General features: G+C 39.7%; 2 protein-coding genes across 7 annotated transcripts in view; both read right to left on the bottom strand.

Annotated features, from left to right (window-relative positions):
* The window catches only part of odf2a (outer dense fiber of sperm tails 2a), a 40,761-nt gene extending 39,051 nt beyond the window's left edge, over positions 1-1,710 (bottom strand). For 3 of the 4 annotated variants that reach the window (XM_052037148.1, XM_052037147.1, XM_052037146.1), the window contains exon 1: positions 1,558-1,637. In XM_052037148.1, the coding sequence (XP_051893108.1) occupies positions 1,558-1,560 (3 nt within the window). In that variant the 5' untranslated portion in view covers positions 1,561-1,637. Of the gene's footprint in view, positions 1-1,557 lie in introns of all 4 variants that reach the window. The other variant, XM_052037144.1, reaches the window with a different exon arrangement.
* A 5,982-nt stretch (positions 1,711-7,692) lies between these two features.
* Positions 7,693-19,941, bottom strand: ptgesl (prostaglandin E synthase 2-like). 3 transcript variants are annotated; one of them, XM_052036877.1, is made up of 7 exons: positions 19,671-19,941; positions 17,121-17,321; positions 16,301-16,356; positions 13,952-14,104; positions 11,917-12,117; positions 11,621-11,738; positions 7,693-9,959 (listed from the first exon to the last, which is right to left on the bottom strand). In XM_052036877.1, the coding sequence occupies exons 1-7, from the start codon at positions 19,932-19,934 to the stop codon at positions 9,828-9,830; spliced, it is 1,125 nt and encodes a 374-aa protein (XP_051892837.1). In that variant the 5' UTR covers positions 19,935-19,941; the 3' UTR covers positions 7,693-9,827. The 3 variants fall into 3 exon arrangements, with proteins under 3 accessions (XP_051892837.1, XP_051892839.1, XP_051892838.1); XM_052036879.1 differs by lacking the exon at positions 17,121-17,321 and having other exon boundaries at positions 19,671-19,925; XM_052036878.1 differs by lacking the exons at positions 16,301-16,356; positions 17,121-17,321; positions 19,671-19,941 and adding an exon at positions 14,923-15,002.
* Between the last annotated feature and the right edge of the window lie 1,210 nt (positions 19,942-21,151).

Below are 21,151 nucleotides of genomic sequence, written 5' to 3'. Positions count from 1 at the left end.
TGCACCTCTATACCACCTATACTGTGGCCCCTTTCTCCCATTTACAGAATTCCTGATCCATTTGGACACCTCCTCTGGCCTCTTCCCTCTCTAAATACACTCATTGCTAACTGCTGATGAGACATTAATCTTTCTCACTCTAATCTACACCCCTCTGAACTTGCAGCACTACACTCCAACATCGTCATCAAGCCATTGACAAAGGTGGTGTTGCAAGCAAACTGACCTCTACTCACAGAGCCAACTATCAGCTCTCAGACACCTCATACATGGACCATGACATCACCACTGCATATCAGGCTATTGTCTCCAAGACAGTCACCAACATAATTTCCTCTGGAGGTTTTCTATTTATGGCCTCCAGCCTTAGTACATGACCCCAGACATCCTGCTCCTACCCCAACGTCCCAAAGCAGGAATGTCTTAGTAAACCAGCTGCTTCAGCTCATCCTGCAGAACGTATTGCTTCTTAACTTGACTCTATTCTTTTCCGCCTTGCCTAGTCCTTTTTCACTACATCCATGATACCTCTGACACCCTGTGCCATTTTGACAGTTTCCTAATCCCAACTGGCTCATCAAGGATGTCAAATCCATCTGGACCTCCATCCACTTCAGGAAGGCCCAACTAGTCCCCTTCCACCATTCAGCTTTAGAAAAAAAATAGTTCCGATGTAAGGTCTGAGATCTTAAATGGTAACCCTTTCTCTCTCCACATTTGTTGCCTAACCTGCCGAGTATCTCCTGCAATTTCTGTTTGATAAAGAAATTAATGCTGGTGATCATACTTTTGCAGGTTGTAGCTCAACTTATGCTATAGGGAAACAATGATGTTCTAGCAACACAAAGTTACACCATCGTCTTTGCACAGGGTCACACCCCAAGCCTGCTACAAGATTTCCTGTATATGTCCTTCAAATAAAGACTAACGCAAACCTGGCTGGCTAAGTATAATGTTTATTCAGCTTTGAAACTTAACATCGGCGTCGTCGTTTGTTGGACGTCTGTTTGTTCCGATAACCAGATCAGGGGTACGTCGAAAGCAAAATTAGGAACTAGGGAGTGTCGCGATCCCCGTCCGAAATCCCAGCAGATGAACAATGGGACGAAAACGAGTGAACCTGGACGCCGGAGACTGAGGGCAGTGATTGTTGGCGGTTCAACCAAGGGATGATTGAGAAAGCCGGGCGGGGGCTGTGGGGATGACCACCCCCTCTGGCCTCAGATGAATGTAAAACATCCCCCTCCTCCTCTCCACATCCACCTCGAGGGTGTGCAGGGAGACTGCTCTCCTCCCACACCTAATTACACCACCACTGATCCTGTTATTCACGAACTAACCGACCAACAGTGGGATCTTGCTGTTGCCATAAAATGGCTCCCATCTTTGTCACACCACAGAAGTCAGTGCCCCGCTCCGATTGTCTTCATTGACCGGGGAACACTACTGAAACGTGGATCAATTAAACAGACACGGCCCTTTCTTTCACTCACGATTCCACCCCTGCCATTGCTCTGTTAATTGGATGAACGCCGTCCCCATCCACAAAGCCCTTACCATGCGAAGCTCCGTGGTCGCCGTCCACTCGAAGCGATCGGTTCGGGCTCACGGCTGCTGCCCAACTTCCGACAGCCGCGCCGCCCCCACGCCACTTCCGGATGCGCTTTCCTCTCTCCTGATTGCTGCGTTCAAATCGCCCCAACGGTCTGCGCCGCGCTCCGATTAGCTCTCCCCTTGACCCCACACAAAAAAAATGATCGTCAACCCTTCCGGGTTATGCTTGCTGTTGGATCACCATGGCAACCGATCCAAATCCTAATAGTCATTCATTAACTTGTTGGTCTTTGCAATCCGAGGTACAAAGCATAGGATGAGTATATTTACTGAATATGTTAAAATACAAATACAAGTCAAATATGCAATATAATTAATGGGTATATGATTTCACAGTGTAGGAGGGCAGTCAGACACAGTTCACAAGTAAGTATCATCGTTCAGCGTCGTTAGCAACGCTCATGATGCGGTGCAGCCTGGATCCAGATGGGTGGTTTGAGCGGTTTGACCAGTCATATTCATTAGTGGTGGTTTCCGGTCGTCTTTCTGTCTGTTCTTCATTGCCCAGGGTCACAGCTTTCCGTGTGGGAATGATCTGCTCGATCCACGGAGATGAATGTCGTTAACTGGTAATTCTACCAGGGCAACATTTTCTCCAGGCTGCAATCACCCGCCTGGACACTGCCGTTAACACAGTTTTCGAGGGAGAAGTGCTTCGGGTAATTAGTGGGAATTATTGAGGCCAAATAAATTGCCAACACAATCTCCCAATCTCAGGCCCATTCGGATCTGGCACATAAATAAAAACAGAAAAATGCTGGAAACACTCAGCAGGTCAGGCAGTATCTGTGGGAAGAGAAGTAGAGTTAACATTTCAGGTTGAAGGCCCTTCGTCAAAACTGGGGAATGAGGACGTGGTTACTGTGCAAACGATTTAGTCCCTTGAGCTTTAAAGGTATCAGAACAAGGGAGATGTTCTAAGCGATCATCCTGGCACAACAATATTGATCGAAAAGCAAAACAAAAATTAGAAATAAAACAGTAAGTGATGGAGCTGTTCCATGAAAACATACCCAAAATATTTGTACAACTCTCTGCCATTTCCTTATTCCCCAATGTAATTTCTCCAATCTCAGTCTGTGACTAATTCGATTTACCATGAGTTATTGCTTATTTACATATCTACACTATGGAAGCTTTTAAAGTATGTTTTTATCACTAAATTACTGTCATATATACTTTCTTGAACCAATTTCTTGCTTCCCCTTGGCCGAAATCTACTATATTCCCAATCCTCACATTTAATGCTCCATAAACAACATTATAAGATTTTTCCTTTGAGATTATACTACATTTAACCTAATAGCTATAGCTGGACCATATCTTCTGTTGGATGTTATGCCTTAAGGGGATATATTGGGTGTGAATTTTTCAAGTTCTGATGAAAGTTCTGTTAATCTAAAGGATAGACTGTCTTTTCCTCTTCCACCTCCCTTCCAAAATCACAAATGTTTTTTTTTGGGAAAGAAACTTTAACTGTGCATACTACTCCTGGTCTGACCTCCCACACTATTCTAATAAAACTTGCACAAGTTCATAGAAAACCACCTCACTTTTTAACCTGGCACTTTACCATCTTCCAGCCTCAATCTCAGACCATATCAGCCTCATTTCTAAACCAGAGGTGCCAGCAATGGTTTCACAGTTATCACTTGCCCCGAATTTGGTCACAAATTTTGTTGCTTTATTGGTGCAGCCTCTCCCTCTGCCTTTGTCCCTAACTTTCATCCCTTGCCCTCCATCCTATCAAAGAGTCCTTCCATTGTTCTTCCCTGCCCACTTCCTTGTTATTCTGGTTTAATCTTTAATTTCTTCTAGTTCTGATTATTGCTTATTTATCCCAAATTCTCTTTGCACAGCCCTGAACTGCTTAAACCTTCCAGTAATTCCTGATTTATTATATGCTTATCATTTTACCTGTATAGACCTAAAGGTGAGCAATGCCTCTCAATTTTAAAATTCATACCTCTTTCATTTGCTTCCACTGTCTTGCTTATCTTTAACTCCATAATACCTTTAATTAACCCAACAAGCACCTTTATTTCTGACCTTTTGTACATTCCTGATTTTAATCACTGCACAGTTGGCAACCTCAACCAACACCCCACATTCCAAATCTATTTAAACCTCCCTGTCACTTCACCTTGCTTTCTACCTTCAAGATGTTCTCTAAAACCTGAAAATAGGGCAGGTAACATTTATGGAGAGAGAAATAGAATTGATATTTCAGTTCAATTACCTCTCATTAGATGCTGATGAAAGTATTTTAGACATTTTCTGTTTTTATTTCGTATTTCCAGCATCTGTTGTTTTTTTGCTCTTTGCTCCTGAAAACCCACCTCACTGGTCAACTGTCCTAATAATTGCTTAATTGACATGCTGTCAAATTTTGTTTTGTAACACCCCTGTGAAGTGCCTTGGGACATTTTACTATGCTACTTAAGTTAAATCCTTTCACCTCAAGATATCTCAAAGCATTTCACTGTTGATAATTTACATGTGAATTGCAGTTGCCATTTATATTTGATGGGCTAACCAAACTGCATGTATAACAATGAAATAAAAAGCCAGGTTAATCATAAAGACTGAGGGTGGAGGCTGCACCATGAAGTCAGCCACCATCCAAATTGTACATATAACAACTGTTCCTAAATCAAAATGTTTGAACTCCTACTCAACAGTATTATGGGAGCACATTAACCACAAGACCAACAGCAATCAAAGTAGAGAATGCACCAAGAAAAATTAGGGATAGGCATTACATGTTTTCTGTATTAATTAGGCCTTTATACTGAAAAACATGATTAAAAATCTCATTTGGTTTTGTGGAGGAATGAACATTTGTGTTGATATGAAACTGACCCAAAATGTACAGTTTAAAAAAGCAAAACAAATCCAAGCTGTACATCATCCTGATTTGGAAATATATTGCTGTTCCTTCATTGTCGCTGAGTCTAAATCTTGGAAAATCCCACGCAACAGTGGGAATACCTTAACTAGAAGGACTGCAGTGGTTCAAGAAGGTGCTTCACCACCATCTTCTTAAGGGAAATTTAAGGATAGAAAATAATTGCTGGCCTTGCCAGTAGAACTCCCATTCCAAAAAATGAATGAATAAATAAGCCAGGATCCTGAGAGAACCTTTATTTCTTTGAGAGGTTGCTATGCTTTTTTTTCCCCACAAAACTAAAGAGTAAAACAGACTGGTTTGACAACTCATCTGAAACAACATTTGATCCAACCACTTGAGATAATAAGTATTTGCATGTTAATAAAAAGCCCAAAGGCACTCAGAGGTAAAATGATAACTAGCCAAAGGAGGAGATAATAAGTAGAGGTGAACAGAGGTTTGGTCACTCAAAGCTGGATTTTGAGGAAAGGGTGCACTTGGTGATGGCATGATATTTTTTGACACTGGAGACAAATTGGGTTGCAAAGCATTAACAGAAAAAGCTGGAAAAGCTCTGCAGATCAGGCAATGTTCATGGCGACAGAAAGAAGTTAAAATTGCAGGTCGATGACCTTTCATCCAAACTGGGAAATGTTAGAAATAGAACAAAGTTTTAATTTGTAGAAAAAGAGCAGGCAGAGAGAACAAAAAGATCTGTAGGGACCAGAAGAGACTAAATGATACAAATAGCTGTGGTGGCAGCTGGAAGAGTGAGGTAAAGGCTAAAAGATATGTCTGGGAGAGGTATAAATAGTAGGACACAAATAAAATCTGAAATTACCAGAAAAGGAGGAAAAAAACTGAATGCTGGAAATGTGAAATATGAGGCCGGAATGGCTGATTAAATTATTGAATTCATTGTTAAGCCCAGAAAGCTGTAACATATTGGAGGTTGGTAGAATCCTCTTATGTTGAACCTTCACCAAGACACAAAGAAGTCCAGGGTCTACTGAGAATGATGAACTGAATAAATATTAGTATAAAAATAGTACTATAAAGGTTGGTAATAATAAAAGCCAACAGACCCCAAAGAATAATGATCTACATCCCAGAGTTTTGAAAGAGGTGGCATCTTCCAAAATTCTATTGACTTTGTTATTGTTCCTATAGACTGGAGTGTAGCAAATGTGATTCCACTATTTAAGGAAGGAGAGGGAAAACAGGGAGCTACCAACATCAATCATGGGAAATGCTGAAATCTACAATGACAAAAGTATTACGGAACACCTTGAATAATAGGATTGAGCAGTGTCAGTATAGATTTAAGAAAGGAAATAATGTTTGTCTAATTTACTCAAGCTCTTTAAAGATGTGACTCGTTAAGAGGGAACCAGTGAATACGGTTTGTATTTTAAGCAGCTTTGTGGTAAAGTCCTACTTTATCAGAGAAGGTGGTCAACAAGGTTAAAATGCATGGAGTTGGGGATAATATGCTAATATGGATTGAGAATTGGTTATCATACTGAAAACCAAGAGTGGGAATAAATGATCTTTTTCAGGTTGGCAGGCTGTGACTGGTAGAGTAGTGCAAGGATTGGCTTGGACCCTAGGAATTCAGAATCTACATCAACAATTTTGCCAAGAGGACCATAATATCACATTTCCAAGTTTCTTAATGATATAAAAGTAGAAAAGATTGCTGATAATGAGTATGTAAAGAAACTCCAATAGATTACAAACAAGCTGAATAAATGGGCAAAAGCATGGGTAATGAAATACAATGTGGAAAAATGTGAACTTTGCTGAAAGTATGAAAGCTGAATATTCTTTAAAATGGTGAGATTGGGTAATGATCATGTTCAAAGGGACCTGGGTGTGGTTGCGCACAAGTCATTGAAGGCCAGATGCAGCAAGCAAATTGTACGTTTGCTTTTATTATGGAAGGATTTGAGTACAGAAGTACCGCAATTATATAGAGCCTAAGCAAGACCACACCTGGAGGTCCGTGTACTTTTAGTCTCCTCATACTTCCCATGGATGGAGTCCAGTGAACATTCACTAGCCCCATTCCAGGGACGGTGGGCTTGTTGTAGGAGGAGAGATTGAGTATACTAGGCCTGTATTCTCGAGAGTTTAGAAGAATAATAGATTCATTAAAACTCAACACTGTTCTTACAGGGCTTGACACAGGGGAGAGGGCCAGGGGTTGAATTCAGAATAAGGAGTAGGCTATTTAGGACTGATATGAAAGTTTTTCATGCAGGGGATGGTGAACCTTTGAATTCTGTACCCTAGAGGCTTGGCCATAGGGCATTCAAACAGAGATTGATTCCATTAAATTTTGAAAATCTATGAATATGGAGATAATGCAGGAATGTAGCAGTAAGGTTAAAGGCTATGTTATGGACTCAGTGAATGTCCCTTTAAGATAGAGTGTGTGTGTGTGTGTGTGTGGGGCGTGCTTACGTCAATAGAAGATAAAAGACGTAATGATGTTGTTGAAGAGGTTAGAAGAAGAAGGAGAGAGAGAAGGGAGAGAGACACCAGCCTGCTTGTTTTCTCTATCGACGGATGAGAAACAATAACTGTGTTTGCCACTGAAATCCATGTATGGAAGTTGGAAGTAATCCGGTGGAGTTCACTTTGTTGCTGACCTGTAGAAGGAAACAGGTATTTGTATGTGGACGACCACGGTTCGGATGCTTTTTGGGGTGAGGAAGTCACTACCGAGTAAACCCTGTTCCATCGTGGAACATTTGGATTTCGTATTTACTCTCTCTATGTTCTCTACGTCTAATCTTCAGACAACGGTGGTTGTTGAAGAAGCCCTTGCTCATGTTTCACCTTATGGCTTGCGGAACTGAACTTTAAGAACCATTCCGGAACTGGGAGTTTTGGACTTTGTCACACACACACACGACGAGTTTAGTTTTGGGGTTAACGTTCAAGGTTTAACATTTTTGAATTCTAACATACTAACATTTTTTTTTACTTTTATTTTACGTATTATCATAAGTAGTGATTAATAAAATAGTTTTTAACACTGAATCATGCTCAGTGTGTTTCTTTTGTTGCTGGTTTGTGACAGCTAACTCCTGCTCCCATCCATAATGTTGAATTCATGGTTCTTAATTATTGCCTTTTGCAATCCAGCAACATTACATCATGCAGTAAAATTCATTCTTTTATTAAATAATACTTGCATCATCCATCTACAACTGCAGCAAAGGTTTCCCCTTCACCTCAAGATCCCATCAATGTTTGAAGAGACTCCACCTCACCCACTCTTGGGGGAAAAAAGCACCAAAAGAAAATGCATCAAGTATACAAGAAGATTCCGATACATCCGCTTTCTCAAGATAAACTGACTTCAGGGAAATTGAGTTTTGTTGAACCAACAAAATGCAACTGAATAGTAGTTAAGCATAGGGAGAAACAGAAACAAGGGAAAAATCATAGGAGAGGATAGGTATCACAAACTATATACTGGATGAATTACACTTCCAAGGTAATATACCAAATCACTCTCATTCCAATAAGATGGAAATCAACTGGTCTTGCAGTTGGTACCTGTCCATCACACTTTACCAAAAGTTCAAGCATCTTGAGGGCTGTCATTTCCTACTGGCTTTTCCAACTTTGATAACTTCACCTGGTGCAGCCTGGACTACTAAGCCACAATCAATCTACAGAGCACTGAGTTTTCCTCCAATTAATCCAGGATGGAAAATCATGAATCAAGGTGCATCTCAAAGGGAAATCATGTATCAAGATATCTGTATTTTCCATAGCACTAAAGGTAATTGATACAATGTAAAAACAGGAGAGAGAACATGCATTTATACAGCACCTTTTATGACCTTGAGCCATACCAAATCATTTTAGAGCCAATGAAACACTTTGAGGATAGAGTCATATATAGCACAGAAACAGACCCTTTGGCACAACTCCTCTATGCCAACCAAGTTGCCAACTTGAGCCAGTCCCATTTAGCTGCATTTGGCCCACATCCCTCTGAACCTTTCCTATCCACGTACCTGTCCAAATGTCTTTTACCCACATCTACCACTTCCTCTGACAGCCTGTTCCACATACCCACCACCCTTTGAAAAAGTTGCCCCTCAGGTCCCCTTTAAATCTTTCCCCCTCATCTTAAATCTATGCCCTCTAGATTTAGGATCCCCTACCTTGGGAAAAAGACTGTGACCATTCATCCCATCTATGGTCCTTGTGATTTTATATACCTCTGTAAGCACCCCTCAGTCTCCTACAATTCAGGGTAAAAAAAAAATCCCTGCCCAATCCAGTCTCTCATGATCTCATTATCCAGAAGTGACTGGAATCCTCCAACATTAAGCACAGTTATCCTCAATGATTTTAGAAAGTCATTTGGTTACGAAACCAAATGATATTAAACAGGTCCGAGCATTGTCCAATTTCCTGAGTAAAAATAGTTAATATGAGCATTGTGATGGACAGGAGCAATTGTAATGTAGAAAACATGGCAGCCAATTGCAAAATAAAAAATTCCACATAACATGATGATCAGATGATCTAGTTATATTGTTGCAGGAATAAGGGATAGGTCCTTGGGGAATACTCTCCCACTCTCAGGTAGTTAATTTTTCAGGAAAGAAAATAAATAGCACTCAAGTGAAACAAAGGGCAGGGAAAGAGGCAACATATGCACATAACAGTCTTCCTACCAATAATTTGATGTGTGTTTTTTTTGGGTTCCTTTTTGCTATTTAAAAGCTGATCACTTTTACCAGTTCAAGTATCACAGCAGAAACATTAATTTGTCTGTTTTCTCTACAGATGCACTGCATTTGCTGTATGTTATCAGTGAAATTCAGTTGTCCATTTTATTTTTGTTTTTTTTTATTTCAATGCTCGCAATCATCAGACTGCTTAATTTATGAATACCATGATTTTTAAAGCTATGGTTTTATTCTATTAGGCAATTTGTTTTTTTAAATAAATGTCTTCCTGGATGCTTTTACACTCTTAGCATTAGGACAAAACAGTTTTCCCCTCTGATCAATGTTAAGCAGAATAAACACAATAAAACCTGAACAGAATTTGGAGTAGAGCAGCACGAGACTACATTCACCAACTTTATTTTAGTATCAGGCTTGCCCTGATATTTGGTTCATACCAGATTTAAGCTAAGAATGTAGCATTGCACCAACTACTGTTAACAAAGGATGAGTGTTGCGTGATGGAACTATTAAACAAAACTCAATTCTTTTCTGCAGATATATCCTGTTGTCCGTTCAAAATCATTGATGGAAATGTTTAATGCATTTCCCCTGGCAGCAATTTATCGCTCAACTTCCTGTCCCTTCCGGATATTTTCCTCCATTCTTTGATACCATGGCTTGATCTTGGTGTTTGCCATAATGTCATTGAATGCCTCCAGACCTTCCATTACCCGGAGAACTCCATAGACAGCCTGTAAGGAAGGAAAGGAGAAGAAAGAAATTATAGGAACAGACTTAAGAAATTATACGTAACAGGATAATTGAATAGGGAGGAGCTCCCCTCTTGACAAAAGGAGAAGGGATGCTGCCACGATTGATGTTGAATTTTTTTTTAAGAAAAGGAGTTGATAGGGTAGAAGGAGAGAAGACATTTCCATTTGTGTGCAGGGTAGAGAAATGATCTCCATTTATGGGAAACACCAGAATCTGCAGCCATAAGTGTATTAATCACCAATAAATCAAGTGAAGAATTCAAGAGAAACTTCTTTATCAAGAGATTTGTTAAAGATTGGAGAACTTGCTTTCAAGGTGAGTAGTTAAGATAAATACTGAGGATGCACAAGGTAGTACAAGGATAACGGAACAGAACAACATGTTAATGGTATATGATGGGCAAGAAATTTTTTTAATGCAAGAGGACAATATCTTACAGCAATTATACAGGGTCTTGGTGAGAAACATCTAATACTATTTTGGTCTCCTGACTTGAGAGATATGCTTGCTTTAAGACAAGTGCACTGAAAATTCACCAGGCTAGTTCCTGGGATGGTGGGTCTGTCATACAAGGAGAGATCGAGTAGGGTGGGCCTCTGTTCTCTATAGTTTAGAATAAGAGGCAATTTCATTGCAACCTGTAACATTTTTACAGGGCTTGATAGGGTTGAGAGTGGGAAGATGATGTTTTCTCTGGCTGATGAATCTAGAATCAGGGGGTCACAGTCACAAAATAAGAGGAATGCCAAATAGGACTGAAATTTCTTCCTATATGGGGTGAATCTTTCGAATTCTCTGCTCTGTGGAAGGCTGTGGTAGTTTGTTGGTTTGTTACATGCAAAACAGATTGACAGCTTTTTAGGATATTAAAATGAATGAAGGGCTATCAGAATAGTGCAGTAAATTGGTGTTTGATATTAAAAAAAATAATCAGGTGTGATCTTGATCAATGATAGAGAAGGCTTGAGAAACTCAAATGATAATGATTATGATTTCCACTGAGTTGAGCAGGAAGCAAAAATCAGATATAGGCAATATGGAACTGGAAATAGATGACTGTGGTGAAAGAGCTCAAGACTAAACACAACTTTTGACTGACATTCAGGCTGAAGCTGTTGTCACTTTCTGGTGAAAATTGAATGGGATGGCTTCAGTTTCAGTGATTTAAATAAACTTGGCATTACAGAAACAGGCCTGTTAGCTCAAATGGTCCATGTTGGTGTAACTGCTCCACACGAGCCTAATCCCATCTTTCTTCACTCACTATCAACATATCACGACCTTATTTATCTTCCTCTTGAAGGCTCCATGCCACTAACAATCACTTCCTATGGAAGCGAGTCCCACATTCTCACCACTCTCAGTCTAGAGAAATTTCTGCTAAATTCTCTAGTAGCTTTAACAGTAATCAACTTCTTTTTCTGTACCTCATCCTACCTCTTCATGAGGTAGTACAAGGTTGTAATATCTCAACATCTAATCTATCAAATTCTCCATAACTGTAAAGACCCTTATTTGGTTACTCTTTCAGTCTTTTCCAGAGAAAAGAGACACAACCTGTTCAAACATTCCTGAAAGTATTAACCTCTTAGCTGTGGTATTAAGGCACCCAAATATAATCCAGAATGAACTCTCTTACCAAGTCAGCGAGATTAGGCATATTTCCACCCATAAACGGCCTGTGCTTGCCCACAGCAGCCACCCATTGATCGACTGCTTTGTACAGGTCTTGCCGCACGTCATCATGAAGGTTGTGTCTGAAAACCAGCAAATGTAGAGGTTCAGTGCATTCTTGTAACACAAGGCACAGGAGGTCAAAAAGCTTCATTAGAGCTTCATTCTAGTCTAACAATCAAAGAATGTGATACAGTTGCTTCAAGTGGAGTCCAGTTGCCTGGACTTAGTTAAATATTCTGAAGAATAATATGCACATACCTTGACTTGAGCCTCTTGCTGACAAAAAACATGGCAGCTGCTCCAACATACTTTGCAAAAAATCCTTCAAACACACCAAATTTCCCCTCCCGCACAATGTAATCAAAAGATTCTAGGGCTTCTCCAGGAGTGCGGTAGACATTGGGTGAAATGAGGTGAACCAGCCAGTCATCCACCCACTTGCGCCATTTCATTTCTTCCCTGGGCAAGAAAAGAACCAATACAAGTTATACGCAAAGAACATACCACACCTGAAGTTGACGTCAGTTTGTCACCATTATCATGGGTCACAGCCTACGTGATGTGTAGCGGCGATTGGCCCACCTCCCCTACAATAATTCAGAATGGTAAAGGGAAGGCACGAGTATACAATGTGTGCATTTCATAAATCCCCTTCAAAAACAGACAAAAGTCAAATTCCTGTGCATTGCCTGATCTTTCTTCTCTTTCCCCTTGTGTTGCATGGTAACAATATCATCACGAAGTCACACCCCAGACCGACTCAGATACATATACACAGACTCTTCTGTCACTGGAACTGGCCCAAACAGTGGGGACTCACCATCCAACAGCACTGTGGGAATGTTTTGGACACAAATTGCAGCAGTTCAAGAAAATGACCTATCAACACTTTCTCAAGGTAATGGGCAAATGCCAGTTTGACCAGGGTTGCCCAGATCCTGAAATCACATTTTTGAAAAGATACAACAATACAGGCTTCTAAACAGAAGAGATCTGATTTAGGACTAAGTAGTTGATAACTCATCAGTGGTGGAAACCAAGCAATAATAGTTAAATTGACCTTAATGGCAGGGTGAATAACCACCAACTTTCCCACTACCTCCCAAACTTTGCCAACACCAGAGATTAAAAATTACTCTGGCGGGAACTCCAACTGGATAAATCAGCAAATAAGAAATGCAAGGGCTAAGAGGACAACAAGTTTCAGAACTTTGCAAAAGAAGTGTGGAATGTATGGTACATTCTCAGGCAAGTATTCACAGATGATAGTGAAGTGCCAAAAAAAAAGACATTGCTGTATCATGGTTACAACACATGCAGAGACTGAAGATTTTTTTGAGACTTGATGGTACAGGCGATCCCCACATTACAGCAGTTCGGGTAAGGGAAATTCACCCTTACAGAATTCACAAATCATCAAAAAAATCCAGGGTATGGCACAAAAATTCGTTCTTAAAGCAAAGAAACACAAAATTTAGACACAAGAAATTCTGCAGATGCTGGAATCTGGAGCAATACACAAAAAGTGCTGGAGGAACTCAGCAGGTCAGGCAGCATCCATGGAGGGAAATAAACAGTTGACGTTTTGGGCCAAGACCCTTCATCAGGACTTTTGTCAGTATGGGAATGGGATGTGGAATTGAAGTGGGTGGCCACTGGGAGGTCCTGGCTGTTGTGGCAGACGGAAACATAAAATTTATTTTTGTTCATCTTGCATTTCCTGATCTATGTGCAGATGATGCAGCTTTGCGTTATGTTAAATCATGATATGGACCATTTTCTTGAAACACAACACCCTGTAGTGCAGGGGTCGCCTGTAGTTTTTTTTGGTACCAGAGTTTAGCCAGAATTCTGGGAAGGGAGCAGAGAATACATCTCATTATTCAATATTTTCTTTTGACTTATGAACAGCTCAAAGCGCTTGGCACGTAATGTTTCACTGACACATAAAACATTGTAGGATTCAGCAAACATTAATGACCAAGTGTTTGGGGACATTAATTAGGGGACAGAAAATTCGCTAAACACTTCAAACAGCAGGATAAGATCTTCAGCATATATCAAAACAGGGAAAGAAGTCTGAAGGTGTGACAGATGAGCGGATGGAAAACTCAGCTGAATATAACATTCAAAAGACAAGCAACTGAGTTAAAGACAATTATTGCAAAACTAACAGGTTTAGCTGAGAGGGAACACACTGGATGATACAGAAGTCTGTCCTAGTTAGAACAAGCAGTACTTATGATATATAGAAATGAAATGATGGATGTTATTCATATTCCAGTTTACATACTTCCTCGCCTCCTTATTGGGATAGTATTGCCATTCATCCTGGTCCTCCAGCATCACCCAGTACTTGTTGTTATATTCAGTAATTTCCTTTCCCTTCTTATCTTTTGATTTCATCTCTGGGTAGTATGATATCACCTTACTTAGGTTTTTGTCCCTAAATATTTGAATGAGAGAGAGAAAATGGCACATTTTTATTTGCATCCCAAATACACATCAAGAATTCCAGTATTTGCAACCAACATGTTCAAAACCAATGCTCGAGCTTTCACAGTACAGGTTTGCACCTGCAATTAGCCATGCACACAACTGTACCATAGGGGTTGTGCTGGGGTAAAGGGAACAATCAGGACAGCCAGATAAAGTTGTGGGGAATAGGGGAAAATTTCAAAGGGATCTCCACGTCATTCTTTTCTGTCTCCTTACAACAGTCTCATATACCAATGTTGATAGAGGGGACCACTCTCTGGACAGGATTAGGCAAGTGGAAGAATTTGATAGTACAACTAAGTATGTGGACACTATGGACTAGAGTTCCCACCCAATTATAATGATTTCTTTTTGCCTGAAGATTGGTTACACCAGCACAAAAGACTGCAGAATTTAAATGCAAATTGTTTTTCCATCAGTGTTCACGTTAGCACTGTGAGAGAAGCTGGTCTTGCCCAAGAAACTGGTTAGAGATAAAATCAATTATCATAGAGAGTTTCTGTTAATCTGCATGTTTGCTGGCGTTTGAGGAGACTAAAAAAATCCAACATTAAAAAAAAAGACACTAGCAGCATGATTTCAATTTTTTTTCCTCAGGATTTGTGAAGAAACTGACTATTATACACAAGTATAAATAATAAGTGGTTCCATACAGCTAACTAGATGAACTACACTAATTAAAAATGTTCATTTTTGTGATAAAACATTTTCAGTTGTATTAATATTCCTAAATTTATTAATAAACTATTAAGTTTTAAATATTACCTTCACAAAACTAGGTGAGGAGATGATCTTACTGTCAGCAGTGTGCAAATTTACTGGAAAAGAAACTCAAATAAACTGTTGACTGTGGTCAAAGCAGATATTCCAGGCCAAGGTGTTGTGCATGAGTTTATGCCCAGAATTGCCCATATAACAACAGCGTCAACAAAAGGAAACTGGCTTGTAGCAACTTGCCCTTCATGGGGGAAGAGGAGCAGCACATGCACCAAGAAGCAGAGGAAATGTTACCCCAGTCTTCAAACTGATGGATCTTGTTTGGTACAGGAAGGAAAAGATTTAAAAAGACACATTTATATAGCACATTACACATTCCCGATAGGAGGTCCCCAAGTGTTTTGCAACTATTGACACGTGGCCATTGTTGTAACTTAGGAAATGAGGGAGCTAGTTTACATGCAGCAAGGTCCCTCCAACAGTAATGTGATGACGTCCAAATAATCAGCTTTTTTTTTTGAAAAGAATAGCCATTGGTGTGGATGCCAAAATAACTGATCTGCTCTTCTTCAAAACAGTGCCAAGGGATCTCTGTAGAGTGGCAGAATTAGCATTTTCTCAATTAAGAGGCAGCAGTTATGATAGAACACTACTCCCTCAATGCTGCTCTGCAGCAAAAGCCCAGATTCCCTTTTTTACTCATATCTGTGGAATGGAACTTGAAATGCGTCTTTCTGATGGAAAGTACACAAGGGCAGAGCAAGGATTTTTGCCCCCTTTGTTGTTATTTTGAAAAGGAAAATAATTAATCTTGGAACCTTTTCCTTTCAGGGAAAAATGGGAAACATGGGAAATATCAAAAACAAGTGGAATTTGAAGAGAAACTTAACAAAAACCCCATTTCCAAGACTGTGATCGTGTGCCAGAGTGAATGAAAATCTTTTAAGTGTTGGAGGGTCATGTGATTGTGTACAAACATTTGATAACTGCAGTCAAGTGATACACAGAAAGGGCATTGCAAGTCTGTCTAACAGAGGGCATAAAGCTCTTCATGAAGGAGTGTCTATGTGCATGTCCAAGTTAATTAAGGACTGTTCCTGCATCTGTGAATATTTATGCAAATAGTACCAGTGACACGAGTACTCTTAACAATTTGTACATGGGAAGAGAAAGTCCTGGTTTCAAGGAAATCAACACTGATTGATTGGTGTTCAAATAAAAAGTCAAAAGAAAATTAAAACAAGTTTATAATTAGCAAGGATGAAAATACAGAAAACAAAACTAATAGTCAGAGAGGCAGTAAATTGAAATGTTTTTGAGAACAAAGTGCTGAAACTGAACACTCAAACAGGAGTGTAAACTTCACAAAGCCAAGTAGCTTGGAAATAATATGTAACACAATTGCCAGTAGCCACTTCTGGTTTACCTGGACAATAAATAGGTCTTTATAGCACTGATAATAACTGAGGAATCGTTGATTTGCTGAAGAAAGAAAGAAAAAAAATTGGTTACAAGTCATTTATTGCACATGCAGTTGACAACCATCCAACTCCAATAAAATTTTATTCACTTGTTAAGATTTCAACTAAAAAGAACCTGAAATTTATACTAAACACGGTACAAGCCTTGTAGAGAGAGAGGAAGGGGTTGGGTGGAGAGAGAAGGGACGGAGTGGAAAAGAAAAACTTAGAAATGAAAAGCAAAGAGAAACAAAGAGGTGGAAAAGGAAAAGAGGCAAACATACAGATAACACATCAGCAAAGCACCCAAGTAACACAGCACCGGGACCAACCCAAAATGCTGACTCCTTTCTCCATAGGTGCTGTCTAACATGCCAAGTGCTTCTAGGATTTTCTGTTTGTTTCTTAAATATCCCAAATTGCTTTAATTGCTTTGTCATGTTATAACCCACATTAGTAAAAGGGCCAGTTAGGTTGGACACAGCAAGACTCTCCAACAAACTAGACAGTTTGTATTTTGGCTGCTATTAATTGAAGAAGGATGTTAGCCAGTACATGGCAAATGCTGCATTGCATGAGTTGCCATCTTTCCAATGAGCTGTTAAACCACCTGCTGTTCTGATCTGTGTAATATACATCCAGTGGAGCAGCAGATTGTTTAACAGCTTATTGGAAAGACAGCAACTCATGCAATGCAGCACTTCCTTGCTACTGCACTCAAATGTTGGCCTAAGTGCTCAGTAGTTTGAATTTATGCCCATTAAACACAGAGTTACGCTAACTTACCACTTTCTCTCCATTCTCCCCAATCAAAATTGGAACTTTTCGGTAGCTGGAAAATTTTATCTCTTTCCGCAAGATTGGGTTTACCTCCACAATTTCATAAGGCAGCGAGTGAAAGTCAAGGAATGCACGGACTTTACTGCAGAATGGGCAGGTCTTATACTGATACAAAGTTAGAGACAGACCAGTACTGGAATCCTGCAACTAAACAGAGAGACGAAAAGGGAGTGAATGCTGCTTGCGACCACATGCTAAGAGCTGCTCCACCTACCCAATACCTCATCAACCAAAAACAAAAAAAAATCACTAAAATAGATAATCACACTGCCGCTTGTGAAATCTTCATGTGTGCAAATTAGCAGTTCCATTTCTGACATTATTAAAGTGAGCAAATTTCAGAAGTATTTCAATAGCTGAAGAATCTGGGAGTCTGAGGCATCAGCACCATTTAATTGCAAAGTTTTCATTCCTAAAGGAGCAAGTGACAAGAAGAAATATAAACTTGCATTTATGTAACGTCTTCCCTCATCTAAACACATCTCAAAACAATTTTCAGCTAATGACAAATGATACTGAAGTGTAATTATTTTCATCATATAGGAAACTATTTGGTTGATTTACATACAGCAATATCCCATAAATAACGATATAATGAGCAAAACATCAGTTTTCAGTGATGTTGATTGAAAGACGAATGGCAAGAAACTCAGCTCCTCCTCAGAATAGTAGTTTTATGCACATCTGTAAAGGCAGGCAGGGCCTCAGTTTAATGCATCATCTGAAAAAATATCACCTTAAACAGTACAGCTCCAATTGATCTTGGAATCTACTGACTCAAAAAGGAGTGTACCACCAAAGTCACACCTGATATTGATCTATTATTCCATTGGCACCAGCTGCTGTCAGAAGGTAATTTCAAATCACTTGGCTTTATCACACAAGTATCAGATTAGACTTGTTTTTTGAGTTAAGCTGTCACACATTTGACAATGTGAATTGAAATCACTTTAAACTGAAGTAACAATTTTAATGAACTAACAGAATCATGGTACATGACTGTGCTATTCAGTCTCGTCCATCTGTGCCAGGATTGTTTTCCAGAACTCACCTGGTTTCTGACCCCACTGCACTGCTAATTCCCAACACCATTTTATAATTCTACTTTATATGCAACTGTTAAAATCCATTTCATTTGAAAACAGCAAGGATCACTTCTTATGGACAGAGTGAATTACTGCAATTATCTCAGGAAATAAATGATAGTTTTGGGAATATTATCCACAATGATGCCATTGTTAAAGGAGTTAAATTATGAAGACAAGTTGCACAGACCAACCTTGTATTCTCTCGGATACCAAAAATTAAAAGTTGATTGAATAAATTGAAAGGCTTGAAAAATTATTTCCTATGATTTTGGGGCAGTAGAGTGGTGCAGTTGGTAGAACTGCTTCCTCACAGCTCCAGTGACCCAAGTTCAATCCTGACCTCTGGTGCTGTCTCTCTGGGGTTTGTAGATTCTCCGTGATTATATAGGGTTCCTCCAGGTGCTCTGGTTTCTTCCCACATCCAAAGATGTGTAGGTTAATTGGCCACTGCTAGCTGTCCCAGTGAGTGGTAGAACTTAGGGGAAACTGATGTGATTGTATGGAGAATAAAAATGGGATAGTGTAAATGGATGCTTGAAGGTCAATGCAGACTCGCTAAGTGAAAGGGCCTGTTTCTGTGCTGTATGATATTAGGAGTCCAAGTAAAAAGGATGTAATCTGGAGCTTTCAGGACGAATGTCAGGAACCACTCCTTTACACAAAAGGTTGACAAATTCTGGAATTCCTGTTAGATGTTATGGCTTCTGGTCAATAGAAAGTTCAAAGCTGAGATCACTTGTCATCTACACTGAAGGTTACAGAACAAAAGCAAATGGAGTCAGGAAACAGATTAACCGGTATTCATTTGAATGATGTAGCAGATGCAAGAGGCTGAATGCATAACCCCGTTTCTGAGTTCCCCCAAAAAACTAGGCACACAATTTTACAATAATGGATTTCAGAATAACTATTAAAAGGATTGATCCACCACTTTTCCCAGATCTTGGGGGAAAAAAATCAAACTGTTTGGAATACAAATCCAGGGACTGTTACACAGACAAAACATGTAAACATGGTGTCGTGTTCACACATTTGTTTTCATATAATAAGTAAAAAAAAATTAAGGGCATTACTCTCTTTGGAAAGTTACCCAGACCTTCAGAAACGTGGCACAATGTTATAGTACTGCTACCTCGACAGGATTTTTAAACTAAGAAAAGTTTAATATTCTTTTGAATATATTTGCCATAATAAAATAACTCAAATTTTAAAATCTGACAGCATTATGATACGAATTGCATTTAGGTTGTGTTTCTGAACGCAAACGAATTCGAACTGATGAAAACCCAGTGCGTTGCAACTACTGGTACTACAGCATAGGTGGTTTAATCCGGTATACTAACTTAAACCATGATTTTACTGACCGCTAGAACCGCCTGGCCTTATTCATGTTCACTTTAATATTTACCTTTGCGAACTGTTGTTGGGCGCGATGCTGCTGTACATAATGCTTGATCGTCTGGTACAGCCCCAGGGTTCCACCCAATACAAATGCAAAGCTCCGCGCAGTGTTGCCAACTTTGAACCCCTCTGTCTGTTTCTTCTGAAAACCCCTACTGTAACCGTAGAACCTACAGCCAGGCTGCAACACCAGGAATTGCCATTTGCAAACCTTCCTAGAAGCTGCACAACGGATATAATACCATCCCAGACTAACATAGGAAGCTGCCATCTTTAATTTACGTAACGAGGTTTTGCCCTGCTATTTTTAAAGGCGCATTTCATTGATCCCAATGCCGAACACCTCCCCCACCCCCTTCAAATGCATTCTTGGCATTTCAGCTGCAAAACAGTTTCTGATCGGGTTCCAAAGTAAGCAAAAACAGCGTTGACAAAGTAATTTTGGTTGTACAAGGTAAAATTGCAGGCACACCTCACAATCACTGTTGAAGTCAAAATATGGCTCTCAGACAATCACGACCAACAATTAGTTCGTTTAATCTTCCCATCAGAATTGCCTGTGCCATCAACCCAAAAAATATCTAACAAGTTTGCCCCCTTTTTAATAGGAGCACAATTTAAAAGATCATACAAAAGTGAAACCATAACATTGCACCTTTGCTACTGTGGAAAAAAAGAGATATCTCAATAGTTTAGTAGGTAAGTACCATATACCAGCTCTTCAACACCAAATCAAATAATCTATAATCAGTTGATCCCACCCAAGCCAACAATGGATTTTTAAAATTGGCCCCTATGCACCTCTGGCCCCGGAGGGGGAAAAGCATAGGAGTCCGGCTCGCAATCATGATACAAAGATAAGAGTTCGTGTATCTGTACTTTCTGAAATATGTTAGGGGGTTAAAGTAGGAGTTTAAAATGAAAGATAGACTGACAGTTTTAGAGCAGGTTTCACAACTTCAGGATGTTCCTGTGCACCTTACAAGAAAACCAGAAAATAGAAGCCAGAATGAGCCCCTTGGCCCCTCAGACCAGCTCACTATTCAATATGATCATGGCTGATGTGCCCCATCCCTTCTGTGCCAATTCCCCACAGCTCTAAGTTCCTCAATCTTTAAAAAAAATCTATTTCTTCTTTAAATATCTCCAATCATCTGGTTCCACAACTGAGTAGAGAATTCCGGAGATTCACCACCCTCTGTGGGAAGAAATTCTTACATACCTCAGTTTTAAATGCCAGCCACAATCTTGTAACTTTGTCCCTCGTTAGAGACTTTCCCGCTACTGGAAACATCACAACATCTACCCGTCAGGCCCCTAAGGATCTTATATGTTTCAATAAACTTACCCCTCATTCTTCTAAATTCCAAAGAATAGAAATCCAACTTCTTTTATTGTTTTTAATGGGGAAACCCTTCCAGGAATCAGCCTAATAAATCTCTTCTGGACTGCTTCCAATGCTAATATATCTCTTTTAAATAAGGGGAC

The sequence above is a fragment of the Pristis pectinata genome, chromosome 23, assembly GCF_009764475.1.
Source record: "Pristis pectinata isolate sPriPec2 chromosome 23, sPriPec2.1.pri, whole genome shotgun sequence".
Classification (NCBI taxonomy): Eukaryota; Metazoa; Chordata; class Chondrichthyes; order Rhinopristiformes; family Pristidae; genus Pristis; species Pristis pectinata.
This window is presented reverse-complemented; position numbering and strand designations above follow the sequence as displayed.

Excerpts from the sequence above, each read along its gene's own strand:
- ptgesl (XM_052036877.1), bottom strand. The coding sequence starts at position 19,934 with ATGGCAGCTTCCTATGTTAGTCTGGGATGGTATTATATCCGTTGTGCA. Across the intron at positions 16,357-17,120 it reads GGGAGAATGGAGAGAAAGTG|CAAATCAACGATTCCTCAGT; the intron begins GTAAGTTAGCGT and ends TTCTTTCTTCAG. Across the intron at positions 14,105-16,300 it reads AAGACCTATTTATTGTCCAG|GGACAAAAACCTAAGTAAGG; the intron begins GTAAACCAGAAG and ends TCAAATATTTAG.